At 36.6% G+C, this 15,150-nt stretch overlaps 1 protein-coding gene across 3 annotated transcripts in view; it reads right to left on the reverse strand.

The window, feature by feature from the left end:
• The window catches only part of LOC148948633 (uncharacterized), a 124,406-nt gene that overhangs the window by 19,848 nt on the left and 89,408 nt on the right, over positions 1 to 15,150 (reverse strand). For all 3 annotated transcript variants that reach the window (XM_089094533.1, XM_089094531.1, XM_089094530.1), the window contains 2 exons: positions 10,470 to 10,593; positions 3,117 to 3,252 (listed from right to left, as the gene is read on the reverse strand). In XM_089094533.1, coding sequence (XP_088950659.1) covers positions 3,117 to 3,252; positions 10,470 to 10,593 — 260 coding nt within the window. The remainder of the gene's footprint in view (positions 1 to 3,116; positions 3,253 to 10,469; positions 10,594 to 15,150) is intronic.

Raw genomic sequence — 15,150 nt, forward strand, 5'->3', positions numbered from 1 at the left:
TCCACATTCCCGTAAACACTCCCTGAAAGTTTCAAATTTCTACCCTTAGCCCCGGTAGTTGTAGTCGTAGTAATAATAGTAATAGTAACAGTAATAGTAGAAGCAGTAGCAACAGTATTGACAGAGCGCCTTTTGGGCAGTTTAACGTCCCCTTCAACAAGCTGTGAAAGCTTCAACTTAATACTTTAAGCTATTCCTGAGAAATTGTTCATAAATCCTTTTGGCAACCTGAATACTCACAGCGTGTTTTTATTTGCTTCAACAACCCCCTAAATATTCAATAAAAGTTTCACCTTAATGCCCTTAACCCTAGCAGAACTAGTATTCATAGCAGTCGTAATGGTAGCAGTAGTGGTAACATACACATAGTGCCTTCTAACTAGTTAGAAATCACCCTTAACATACCCTTGGTCAATTGATCATCTCCCTCAACATTCCCTTAAAGTTCCAGCTTAATACTCTCAGTCATTCCTCGCCCTTGAAAACCTGTATGCACACAACATGTCTTGATTTAGTTAGACACTCCCCTCAACATTCTCTGAAAGCTTTACTTGAACACATTAGGTCTTTTTAAACACCAAAGGGCAAACATGCCTTCTTTCCCAATAACAAATATTATATATAAACGATGGGCAATTGCGAAAATGTGGTGTAGATAATTTCGGAGACCACACTGCCTTTCCATGACGATAAATAAAAGTTCAAATAGGGATAAAATCCTTTTAATAGACAGTGTTTTTTATAACAGTGATAGAAATTCAAAAAATTACCAGATATTTCGGTCACATATACAGTGACCGTCATCAGTAGTATCGTCATCAGTAGTTTTACTACTGATGACGGTCACTGTATATGTGACCGAAATATCTGGTAATTTTGTGAATTTCTATCACTGTTATAAAAAACACTGTCTATTAAAAGGATTTTATCCCTATTTGAACTTTTATTTATTGAAAATGTGGTGGGTTGACATCCCTAGAGACAAAGTTACTGGACCTATGCTGGACACAATGACAAATTCAAATTTTGATTGGATGTATTTGGAGAATGATTGGGCTTGGGAGGGGGCTGTTTATCCTCCAGTTACTTTTGACTCTTAAAAAGGACACTAGAAATTTTACCTTCCAATCGAATGAGCTACTTTAAAAGTTTCTGTGATATTGCTTATATACTCTTTTGAAAACCTGCCTACATATAGCTTTTTCGTTTAATTGAAACTCCCCTAGGCGTTCCCTAAAAGTTTCCCTTTAACACCTTTAGCCTCATTAGTTAAAGTAACCGTAGCAGTAGTATGCACATAGTGCCTCTTGGTTAGTTCTACATCCGCCAAAACATACCCCGAAAGCTCCAACTTGATATTATAAGCCGTTTCTGAGATATTGCTGTTACACCCCTTCGACAATCTACATGCTCATAGTTCGTTTTGATTTAGTTCAACGTCTACCTAAACATTCTTTGAAAGCTTCAGCATAATAACCTTAGCTTGCGTAGTAGTAATAGTTGTTGTAGTAGTAGCATTAGTAACAGTATACATATAGCACCTTTGGCTTTCTTCGACATACCCCTCAACACACCCTGAAAGTTTCAACCTAATGCTATAATCTGTTCCCGAAGCATTGCTGATACGTCCTCTTGACAACCTGTATGCACATGATGTGTTTTGATTTAGTTCAGCACTAATTCAAAATTCCCCAAAATTTTCACTTCAATATCCTTAGCTTTAGTTGCAGCAATAGTAGTAGCAGTAGTAGGATTAGCAGTAGTAATAGCTGTGATAGTATGCAAATATTGCCTTTTGGTCAGTACACACCCCATAACCAGTCCTGTAAGTTTCTACTTCACACATCAAGCCGTTCCTAAAATATTGCAGATACGCCCTTTTGACAACCTTCATGCAGATGGCATTTAGTGATTCAGTTCAACTTCCCTCCTCAATATTTCCTGAAAATTTCACCTTCAAACCCTTAGGCACAATTATAATCGTAGTCACAGTAGTAGTAGAAGTACTGGTAGTGCTAGTTGTAGGAATAGTAGTATTATGTAATAGCATTAACAGTAATAGCACTAATACTAGTAGCCGCAGTAGCATTAGTATATTGCCTTTTGGTCAGTTGAGCATCCCCTCGTCAAGCCTTGGAAGTTTCAACGTAATACAATTAGCTGTTGCTATGACATTGCCGATTTGCCCTTTTGATAACCTGTATAGTCATAGTTTCAATTTAGTTTAACTTCTCCATCAACAATTCCTGATATTTGCATCTTAATATTTTTAGGCTCAGTATTAGTTGCAATAGAAGTATAGTTGGAGTAGTAGTAGTACTAACAGCAGCAGTAGTAATAGTAGTAGTATTAGTAGTAGCGTGCACGTATTTCCTTTTGTTCAATTCCTGAGACACGCCCTTTTGACAGCTTGCATGCACATAGTGTGTTTTGATTTAGTCAAATCCTGCAATTATTCCCTTTTTGCTCAAGTAGTTCTTTCTTGGGCCTTATCCGCAGCTATCTTCTGAAAACAACAGCTGCAACAGAGCTCGGCTCACTACCCTAAATACTATCACATTTTTCTTGTGCTTACATAGCTCCCGTTTGGTTCTTGCGTTAGTTGTCTAAATATCTTATGTTTCAGACAGCTGTTTGCAAACACTTCACAGAATCCAAACTTGGACCATTAAAGCCACGGTTCCTGAGGCGCTTAGTCTTTAACCACGGACGCCTACGGAGAATTTTAGATCTCCCATATACTGACAAGGTGTCAAATAAAGAGGCCAGAAAGCGACGGTTTCTGGAATCCAGCGCAGCAAATATCCCAAGGAAGCACCGGCTCACTCGGTTTGGGAAAATCTGCCGGATACCCAAAGAATATTTTACGAAAAAGTTATTAGTCTGTATGGCGCTGCCCTTAAAGAAACACCCAAGCAAAAAAATTACTAACCATGATCATGACTTATCTGGAGCCCCTTTGTGGCTTTCGCCGACGTGAGAGAGGATGGGATTCGTTGTGGCAGATTATAATCCAAAGACAACAAAAGTCTGTCAACTCCTAGGTACCAGAGAGAGCAGATGGAGCGTGTGTCCAGCTGCAAGTAACCAAAAGAGTCGCTACGATTCTGACTTACCAACTGTATTAAATCTAACAAAAGTTTCAAGGTCATCTATCATGGCATCGACAGCCAGCTTTTCACAATATTTTGCTGTAATGATTGCAACAGTTGGCTGTTGAGATTTGATTATTCTTGGCATCTGTCGAACAATCTGAAACACAATATATGATGTTTATTTTTTATTTTTGTCAGTTTGGTATGTTTCTTCTCTGCTCTCCTACTGTTTAATTTATCAACGGAAGACAACAATTTTGCTATCGCTCCATAGTTGAGATTCAGTTCTATCCATTTACCACATTAAATTTTAGAATTCTGGTGTGCAGGGGTTTTAAACTGAAAATACTTCGAGTATTAGTTGAAAATTGTTGAAAAAGGGACAATTTTCATATTTTTTAGACAATTTCAGGTCTTCCTACAAGAAAAATTCTAAGTAATATCAAAATCGTGCCAAGGTGAGCGGATAGATCTGAGACCAATGAATCCAATGTTATAAGCATCTTGCCATTTTGGAGCAATTCACAGTTACATGCTTGTCGCAAAATCTCTTGTTTTAGAGGAACATAAACCTTAAGTGATTAATTATTAATAAATAATATTTATAGGGATTTACTTGTGGCACCTCTTGAACAGCCTAAAAGATGACATATCGTCTTTTTTGTATATTCAAAGGCTTAATTATTAATAAATAAGGTTGGGGAGGTAATGTGTATAAAACAATAACGAGAACAGACCTCACTGAGGTCTTTACAGACACAGTGAGTGTTACTAATTTTTGGTGGTTGTTATGTATTTTATGCTATCTTGTTTTGTTTTGTTTAATACATTTCTCTCTCTCTCTCTCTCTCTCTCTCTCTCTCTCTCTCTCTCTCTCTCTCTCTCTCTCTCTCTCTCTCTCTCTCTCTCTCTCTCTCTCTCTCCCTCTCTCTCTCTCGCTCTCTCTAATAAATAATTAAAATACTTACGATAATGATGTAAAAAAAAAAACAAGCAAAATTATAAGATGCCAAAGAAAAGTTGTACGTGAATTTTTGCAAACTAATCAAACAGAAGCGGCTCATGAAACTATGATCAACTGGGTTTTAATTTAACCTGAGGATAAATAAGAATGTCAATCGAGTTTTATTCGTTTGCTCAATAAGCCATACTTATTGAGCGGGAAAGCCTTTTATTTCACAGATAATTTTGAAGACCTCAACCAACTATTCAAGTACGCTTGTCGTTTCCAAAGTAAGCTCCTGGGAAACTCTAGGAATCTTGGCCTACGGAACGATCCGTAAGACCTCACTCGAGACACAAGTAATCTGGAGCAAAAAGCCGTGTAGCCTACTTCACGGTCCTCTAGCCCCCCTTTCCAACTCCCAACAAAATTTATGATTTTCTTGGCACAAAGAATGATCTTTGAAAGTATCAAACTAATCGGACATTAACGATTTGACATGCCCCATGTTCTATTTTAAAATCTACAAGTAAAAAATCAGTAAATTTTATCATTTACCGCCCGTGCCCCAGGGGCTATGGAGGCCACGCCATCCCCAGAGGCATATTTGTTGAGCCTTTCAGACAATTATACACAAAATTGTTATCTTAAAATTCTGATCAGATGTCTCGGGGGGGGGGGGGTATTACATCTGATCAGATGTCGTGGCAGACAATTACAAAAAAACATAAGGGGGAGGGGAACTGACTAAAATATTAAAAACATAGAAAAAGTGTTAAGATTTTTTAAGGAGGGGGTGCACAGCCATGAAGGCCCCCATTCATGTGTGACTGATCGGGGGATATCGTAAATTTTTAGGTAAATGTAAAGGAACTGTTACGAAAGGCAAGAGGAAAGGATAGACATTAGAAACAAAGGAGGAGATCGAGAAAAGCGATCAAAGTAAACTACCCAAACGACGAAAAATCAAATAAAAAATTAGAGAAAAACATAAAAGTATCGAGATATATAGTAAAAAAAAAGATAATAAAAAAAAATAATACTGATTGGTGGGATAGAACGCACCGTCGCCATATTCACAGTCGCTGAGGTTGATCTTAGATGGCTTCAGAATAGGAACTTAAGTGGAACAAGATATAGTTTTCGACAAACACCAGTTTTGAGTGCTATGAATAGATCAACTTAGTTGCTGAGCATAGATTTTGAAGCAACAATTAGTACTAAATAAAATGCAATAAAAACAAATTTGCTGGTAGCTTTCGAAAATGTAGGTGAAGACTAAGCTTTTCTTTGTATTATTAAATTAAATTATTTCATGGTCTTTTTAAAAAAAATTTTATTCTTCCAGATTTTAATTTCAAGGAAGTAATGAATTATTTTTTCCTGTTTTTTCTGGTTATACTTTCTTTTGTTGTCTCTGACTTTTTTTTTATTCCGCTGAAATTTTTCAATTAGTGGGCAATGCATTAAAATTGCCATTATACTTTAACTTAAAGCGATATTACTTAGTGCAAGACTAATTTCATATTTACTCTAACTAATCTAAGTTACGACGATTTTTCTAAGATTGCTGTGTAGTGCAAAGGAACTTCTTTTTAATTTTACCTTGGCTGGATGAAATAAATCGTCCACAATGTAAATCTGCAAATCAGAAGATTATCATTTAACAAAATTAAACCTGGAAAAAAAACACTAAGATCGACAATGCGTAAAATATAAAGCGTCATTTTCTCTAAAGAATAACGAAAATAATATTAAACAGTTGACCATCTTCGGTTTAGCCCTATGAGTGGAAAAATAGTTTGGTAACTGATGGGCCAATTCTACACCAAGTAAGGCGTATTGTGTGCTCTTGAACCTATTTCAAACTTGGATGTTTTCTAATGCTTCAAAAAAAGGCATTTTAAAAGATCTGGACGCACAAGTATACTACCCATAAAGGCATATTTATCCCATGCTGTAATTTTTTCTTTCAATTATTAGAACAATACATATACTTGCAGAAAAAAGCTTAAATCCTAATTTCATTCATGTTTCTCAACCAGTAAAGAAACAAGGAAGGCTTGAGAAGCCTTACACTAAAATATATGAAAATATATACTAGAGATTTCAGAAGGTGGGGGGAGGGATGAGGGGACAACCTGAAAGCGGAACTACTTATTTATATGAAAAATGAGTCACACACCTAGTTCGAAAGTGCTTAGCAGTACTTGAGTATGCATAAAAAAAAATCGGACTATATTTTGGAGACTATATTTTCGACTCATGGGCCACACGAAGGTAATTTTATTTTACCCCATTTTAAATCATATTTACATGAATAAACACACTTTTGCATCAAAAATTGTTAAAGCTACTACAGAATCATTAAATATGTATTTTAACGTTTATTTGCACAAGAAACGGATGATGGGACCCATCGCGTACTCATATTACCCATCGCGTGATGCTGTGATCTCAAAAGAAAGGAGATTCAAAGGAAATTCTCCCCGAAAAACTCCCCCTCCGCGAAAAAATCCCCGGAAAATTCTGCGTCACAGAAAATTCCCTCCCCCCGTGCATTAATATCCCCCCCTCTCAACGACTCTATTCATTGGGAAATCGAGTTTCCAAAAATTGAAAAATACATTTTCAAATGTTATACTTTCCACAACAGAGCTAATCCCAGACTGATTAAAGTTCAGATTCATTTTAATGTGGATACCCCCCCCCCCCTCCCCTCTCTCCAACCATTCACCCTGGAAAATTTTCCTCACATGTAAAATAACAACTTTAATTTAAATTCGAGGGTATATATGAAAAATTAGGTTGAATACAAAATTATCAAAACTGTTGAATACCAAATTCAGAGAATTTATTGAAAAAGAGATTTTACAATTTATGAAAGGTACTACATGATAGGATTCATAACTAACTAGCCCGTTAATTGAATATCCAGAAAATGTTAATAATTTGGCCGGAAGGAAATGCCATTTATTTGTGTTGAGGGGTCTCTAACTTCAGTCAGCTCAAAAAGAACTGAAAGGACCCAGGAGGGGGAGGGGGATTTTAGAAATTAATACAGGAGAAAAGCAACAAATTAAGAAGTTTCAGGAGACATAGCCACGCATATAGAATTAATTTCTGGGGAGAGGAGGTATTTTAAAAAGAAACATGTGAATTACACTGAAAATAAAAGAAATTATCCATTAAAGACTCTAGGAGACGTCCCAGACCCTCTGGACTTGGAGTTACCGGTATCCAGGAGAAAAGTCACACCTTGTTCAAAAATACTTTACAGTACTTGATAACGCGCATAACTTTCTTTGAAGAAAAAACAAGGATGCTGACTCCAAAACGGGTACTTGGAGAAATCTGGAGAAGGTAAACAGGAAGAGTGAACGACAGTAAAGGATGAGTCACCCCCAGGAGATAAGAACCATTGGCACGGACTCTCAAATCTGATGCAGCATCTTTTACCTTTTTCCTTTACCAATCAACTGTTCCTGCATAAATACCTGAAGCTGACACCAAAATCCTTATTGGCTCAAACCCTATCTCTCCATTGCAGACAAGGCAATTTGCTTCTCAGCCAACCTAAGGTATATTTTATATTTAATGGACGAGATCGATCAACTGGACAGCTTCATACCTAGGTAGTATTATTAGTGAAGAACTAAACACGGTGGGTGCACTGAAGATGTTAAAAGTAGAATGACCGAGGCCCAGGGTGTTTTTTTCACAGTTGAAAAAAGTTTAGAAGAATAGGAAGATAAGTCTGCAAACCAAGATTAGAATATTGGAAGCTACAGTGCTGACAGTGGTCAAGTATGGTTCTGAAGCATGGGCGCTTCAAAAACGGAAGAGGAGTTGCTACATGTTCGCCAGAGAAATTGCTCACGGATTGTTCTGGGTACCCCACTGACTGACCGTATCTCAAATAGTAAGCTGTAAAGAAAATGTGGTTCAGTCCCGCTTTCTTGGGCTATAATGAGAGCAAAGATGAGATGGCTAGGACACGTCCTGCAAATGAAGGATGACGGATTACCAAAGTTTATCCTTGTCGGGCAACCTTCTAGGGCCAAAAGAAAAGCGGCTCGTCCCAGAATGGGGTGGGACCAGGGCCGGATCGACTAAGTGTAGGGCCCTATTGGATTTTTTTTGCGGGCCCCCCTCTAAATATTATATAAATATATATATATATATATTATATATATATATATATATATATATATATATATATATATATATATATATATATATATATATATATATATATATATATATATATGTATTGCATTTTCCTGTAACCCTCAGCATAGCTTCTTGTGTTTCACAATGGTTATTTCATGAGATGTATTGGGTTACAAGCGATGTAATAATTTGAAAGATGTGAAAGGTATACTTTAACATCTCCATTTGGGGTCTAAACAGTAATCTGTACCATACGAATACAGTTCAAAATCGCTCTCAGAAATCTGAGATGAATATGCCACTAAATTGATTCTGTGATAATTTTATCCTGCTGTTTTGAAGCTTAAAACATTACGACTATTTTTTGTTGGATCATAGCTTGCGTTGAATAAAGTTAAAGCAAAACAAGAGTTCCAGTTTCGTATTTGTTTGTGACACTCTTTAGAAAGCAAGTGATGTCCTATAGCAGGCCAAACAAATTCATTTAAAAAATTGTTGATGCAGTATTGCAATTCAACTAAGCAGGCAGATGTCCCCAAGTTACTCATCTTTGTTGGCTACTTTTGCTGCGAGATAATGGAGGACTCACAGCAAATACATATAGAGTTGAAGGGCCCCAGTGACTTGTAAATAACACTTGCGTAGCTTACGGCATCTTTATAGGTTTTTACTAGGTTTTACACCACCGTTAGTTAGCATCGAAGATTGTGATGGGCCTGTTCTTCTAACATAATATTTTTTTCTCTGCACTTTCATTTTTGACTTGTTCTGATTCTTGTTGTCCTTTAACAGCACAGTTTCTTATTCTTCACTGTCATTTTTGACACTTTCTGATACTCGCTTTAGCGTGTCTGCTAACCATACAATTTGATCTTCCCTTTCACTTTTGACACGTTCTGTTGCATGTAATTCTCGCTGCTGATTATCTTCTAACAGCAAATTTCTTTGTTCTCGCGGTCGTATGTCTTCTAACCTCTCATTTCTCTGTTCTTCATTTTCATTTTGATTCGTTCCGATTCTCATTGTCATATCTCTTGAAACTGCATATTTTGTTTGTTCTTCACTTTCAGTTTTGTTTTGTTGTGATTCTCGCTGCCATTTATCTTTTAACTGCGTATTTCTAAGTTCTCAATTTCGTTTTTGACTTGTTCTAACTGTCGGTTTCGCTAATATTCTAACTACATATCTCTTTGATCTTTATTTTCGTTTATCGTTGCTTCGGACATTTTTCAGTGCCTTTTGCCTTAGCTGCTTGGATTGGTCTTGTCACTTTTCATGATCTAGGTTGTTCATTATCACTCGTCACACATTAACATTTTTTAGGTCGTTCTCTGGATCTTTCCTCATTTGATGGTCCAGTTTGTTCATTTTGAGCTTAAGGTTTTGTCCTCTTTTCTTCTTTGTGCTCATTTTGTGCTTACATTTATTTACGTTTGTGTAACTAGATGTTATGAAAATGCCTTTTGAAATTTACATCAGAGAATATGGGCACGTGAATGTACATATTTCTAAATTTTTGTCCTGCAAATGCGTCTAAAACGGTTTTAAATCTATTTTCCTTGTGTCTTCACTTTTAATCAACATAATTGCTTAACTATTTAGTCTGTCCTGATTATTGTTGATATCAGGTGTTTTTTTTTTATTGGTTTTGGCCTGGAAAATGATCTCTCTCCAGAAGCAACGCTTAATGAAATTGTTAAAAGCATTTCACAATTTCGAAAATAATTGTTCACTTTGATGGCATCGCGGGGCCCAATTGGGCCCAATCCCTCCAGTCGCCCTTAATCCGGCCCTGGGTGGGACGATGTCGTAAGGAAACATTTAAGGGAAATAGAAACTTCTTGAGAGGGTGTAAAGATGGAGGCTTTGAATAGATTGGAATGAAGGAGAAGCGTACATAGCTGTGTTGGCCTCATGCAGCTTAGTACTGAAGAAAGTTGTTAGTAGTAGTAGCAGTAGTGGTCGAGTTGAAATAAACACTCTCCATACATAAGCTAAACTTTGTAATACGTACTCATTATTTTGTTTCCTTCTCATGCAAGGCGTTGCTGCAGTTCTTACCCATATTCCCAGCATATATAAGGGCACGCTATTAATTTCTAAAAAGTTATATCAAAACGGCCTCTTTTTGAAAGACTCATGCGAGTACGAGAAACCCAGGGGCCACGAATAATTGAGTGATCTGTGCCTCTTTTGATCTCTAAGAAACATTGGCTGTGTACAATTTACTTACTTTCAAGGAAAAGTAATACAGCTACCTTAATATTAGCTTCATTTTTGGTCATTCTCGTAAAGTTATCACCACCGATTGTCTTCACTCTTCTTTTGTTTTGTAATGATGCCAACAGCTCCACAATTCTTCTGGGATCGGATCTTGTTTGACTTAAATAAAAAAGAGTAAAAGAGCAAAATTGCTTAAGGACAAAAAAGACTCAAAGAGTCTTAAATAAAATAGTCAAATAAAACCATACTAAAATTCCGATCGTCTCTATAGTCCATTTCTACTTGCAGACTTTAATCAGAAATTTTCATACGGAAAATACTATTTTGCCTCAATCGCGAAAATACACTGAGCAAATTTTGGCATAAACCGAAAACTAATTTCTAAGACCGGTAAAAGGAGACTCTAAATGAACTAAACAGAATTTCTAAGACACTCCAATGAACAAAAATGCTGGTATAAAAAAATCTATAAAACACACACAAATATGATTTTTAAACGAATCATTTTTTCTGATCTTACCCACAAGGACTATATTTCCAGAACCTTTGAATAATATTTTCTGTTTGATGTGCACAGGAAATTCAAATATAAATATTCAAATATAAAACAAATTTAAAGCCCGATCGATTCTTAATGCTGTAAAGTAAAAATAAAACGTTACACGAGTCTTAAAACTACTCACTATGACTACTTTAAACGGTTCGTTGTAACGAACTGCAAGTAAGGAGCGACGCGGGTCAATAGTAACCGAAACTCTAAAAAACAGAATTTTGATGTCAATAGATATATATCTAAAATCGGCTAATTGTACTGATTCCAAAATTATAATACTCATTAAGCTTAATGTTACCCATCAAAAACTGCGAGCCTGAGAAAATTTGCCTGATTTTCAAAAAAGGGACGAAACACCCCTTAAAGACCAAATAATCTCAATGGAAATCACACCATCAGATCCCACGTATCAGAGAGCCTTACTGTAGAGGTTTCAAGCCCCTATCTGCAAAAACGTGGAATTTTGTATTTTTTGCCAGAAGAAAGATCACGGATGCGTGTTTATTTGTTTTTTTTTTCCAGGAGCAATCATAACAAAACAATGGTCCTAGAACACCGGGAGAGGGCTCATTTGAACGGAAATTAAAAGTTCTAGCGCCCTTTTTAAGTAACCAAAAAGATTAGATGTAACTAGCCCCTCTCCCACTCCCCTTTCCCCCCAAGATCATCCGATCAAAATTTTTACATAGCCATTTCGTTTAGCATAGTTGAAAGGTCTAAAACTATGCCTTTAGGGGAAAACATGACCCCCAAAGCCCCCGGGGAAGGTCATTAAGTTATAAATTTTGCCCATTGTTTATGTATAGTATTTGTTATTGGGAAGTTTGCATACATTTTTGGGTGAAGGTGGTGGTGAAGTTTCTGCTGGGGGGGGGATTTTCCACGGGAAAAGTTTTCCATGGGGAGGGAAGTTTCAGGGGGGTGAAGTTTTCAGGGGAAATTTTACACTGGTGGAATATGCCAGAATTCCTATACGAAATTCCCTTTATTTGCCTTGCTTTCTCTTTCACGATGCAATTTCATGTGTAGAGATGTCAAGGGTAATTGTCCGAAGTAAATTTTCACTTTAATTTGAATTGTCTAGAGAATCTTTCCGTGTAGAGGGGAAATTTTTCCGTGGATGCGGAGCCAGATTTCTGGGCATTATCTGAAAAAACATCGGACATCAAATTTAAAAAACAACAACAAGTTTTTAACTGAAAGTAAAGGGCAACCCTCGCTTGCCCTTTCAAGCTTATTGTCTTTCTTGGCAGGCGAAAGGCGAATAGTGTTTGTTTTCTTTTTTAATAAATGTATATCTCTATCTCAAAACATGAAAAGTTAAAACGAACAGATTTTATTACGTATATGAAGGGGGTTGCTCCCTCCTCAACACCTCATTCTTTACGCTAACATCTGAATTTTGTTCCAATTCTGTAATAACGACTCATAAAACACAAGGCTCATTTAATTAGAACGATTAGAAGATTTCAGAAACAATGATTTCGGAAGATTCAGCAAGCATGCAGTGTTACGATAGAGCGACTTGAATTTCAATCCTCCTTCTCCAGAAGAGAATTCCATAGCCGCTGCACTATAGTAACTGTTGATAAAAGATGTATTATCATGTTTATCATTGTAATGCGTTTGGTTAGAAACCACACGGGTTATTTTTTTATTGTGTCTTATAGTAACATTTTGGGTTACTACGAGCCGTGGTTCATCCTTGATTAGATTACAATGATTGGAAAATGTCTTGCCATTGGGGCTCCAGTCTCAATTCTCAGGAATGGCAGTCTGGTGGACCATTAAAAAGTACAGAATCCAAAATAGCTATAAGATTCACAGAGGATGAAGTAGTAATACCGAGTGAGTTGAACTTCAATCCTCCATCTCCACAGAAGAGTCCCATAGCCATTGTATTATAGTAACTACTGATAAATGATGTATTATTGTATTTAATGTTATGATATGTTTGGATATAATCCATGCGGGTTATCTTTTATTATGTCTTATAGTAAAATTTTGCGTCACCACGAGCAGTGGTTCATTCTTTAGTAAGCTATAGCTCAGCTATCCCTACAACCACAATGGTACTGGAAGAAAACAAGCATTTTTATTTTATATAGAGGCCGCATCGTTTTTATTTAAAATTATGGTTGTAACCTATAATTTTGACGTCAGTCGTATACAGTTTTTTGTCAAAAAATTAAAGCTATTTTAAATATTGTGTTTTGTTAATTACAAAAGCTCTCTATGATGTTCCAGTGCCCACTAGCAGTGAAAAAAAAAGCCACATAAGTGCTTCCCATTCAAAAAAGTAATTTTCCAAGTTTCATGGATGGGATTTTCGGCCATAAATATTCCAATGATGTACTTTTAATTTCGATCTGATTTGGCTTCCAAATAATTAAATTTGGGTTACTATTGGCTGAGGTTCGCCCTTTTTTTGGTTGTATCTACCGCTGCAACCACGATGCTCGAGCAAATATGACGTGGTTTGTTGACAACAAAATCTGATCACTGAAGCGAATACGCTGTTGCTCAATCGTGTAAACGGTCGTGACTATATTGTCAGACATATGAAGCAGGATAGTGAGCTGAGGGGACCGATAAGGAGAATAGTAATAACTGGTAATTGAAGACTTTGAATGAAGCTTGTCGAAATGTACGATTATTGTGTAGCCATTAACATACCGGGATCATGTGGCTTCCTTTTAATCTTGGTCTATCGTCGATTAATTACAAAAATGTGGTGTCTGAGAAGAGATTCCCTAGTGCTTGCTCAAGATTAGGGAGGCTGCTTAATAGACACCTAAAGAAGGACCGATAAATGTTGTACGGTGATTTTAATTGCAACACGTCTTCATCTAGCGGTTTCTTTGCTATCTTATTCTCCTGTCTCCCAGATTCTGCCCAAATTGTGCTTAAGTCAGAAAGCTTTACATTTATCAACAGTGCAACCCTCTCAACCTAAGAGCTAGACCCTTTCTTAAGAAACATGCCCCTTACCTAACTGTTTTGGTTGATTTTGAATCAGCTGTAGTGATGACTTAGGAAGAAAACTTACGATAACTTGCTCAAAATTGAGCCCCTCTCCTCATCTTATTGGTATGTTAAAGCAGACTGGAAAAAGGTAAAAAGGATGTGTTCCGGGAAGCGCTTGATGGCGCTCTGATGAAAATCACGGCGCCACTTCATTTACTAGCCCATAGTGCATATCATGATCTTGTTACTCTGAAAATCTTCACAGAAGAATTATTACTGCCTCAAATATGCCGAAGTGCAAAGTGAACTTAGACAAAGAATTGGAATTGGGACCCAAAAACCAGGCTGGAGTAATCCTCATGTCAAAGGAGAGAATGAAAAAGCCAAGTTTTGGTATAAAATATGGCTAGATTGTGATAGGCCACCAACAGACGAAGGTTTTAAGTGTTATCGCAACTCGAAGAAGCGGTTTAAAAAAGCTTCAGGTTCTGATTTTTCGCAACTTATGTCGAGTGTCAATATAACCTGGGTAATCTTTGGAGAATCTTGCAGAAAAACAAAGTTTGCATTTTGTTCATTATCAGTTGATGTATGAAGATGTATTTGCCTTTTCTTTTCCTTTTCTTTTCACTAGTCGGCTTTTTTTCGTTTTAGTAAATAGGCATATATATAGTATAGCCTATAACCTTAACAACAAGGGAGGGGGAGGGGGAATTGTCTAAACGTGAGGCTGTGGACGTAGTTTTGTTCTTAAATAGTTATTTATCCTTCTATCTACAAAAATGAAAATCGAATAAGAAGCGACAAACTCTAAGAATCACAGGAGTATCAAACTATTTTTTCATGTTTTAAGTTGGAATTTTTTTTATTTTCAATTAAATTCTTTAATTTTTTCCTTAAAAGACTCCATGCTTAAACAAGGGCATAATTAAGCTTAAACACTGGATTTTCCCCAAAATCCCGCACATTCAACAGCGCTTTACATAAAAATTCATTTCCAGGGTAGTAAAGACAGGTACTGTAGATGAGAGCAGACTACACAGTCTCCTGATGGAGAGTTATGGCAACAAATCACGTTTTGACACGAGAATTTAAGTCTGTTAATAACGTGCAATAGCATTCCTTAACGCACACTTTAAATAATTTACATTTGCTATTTTTGTGGAATTACAGAAGAAGAAAAGAGAATCCTTAAG

Source organism: Artemia sp. Qi Xiang Cuo, chromosome 9 (genome assembly GCF_049724085.1).
Source record: "Artemia sp. Qi Xiang Cuo chromosome 9, ASM4972408v1, whole genome shotgun sequence".
Classification (NCBI taxonomy): domain Eukaryota; kingdom Metazoa; phylum Arthropoda; class Branchiopoda; order Anostraca; family Artemiidae; genus Artemia; species Artemia sp. Qi Xiang Cuo.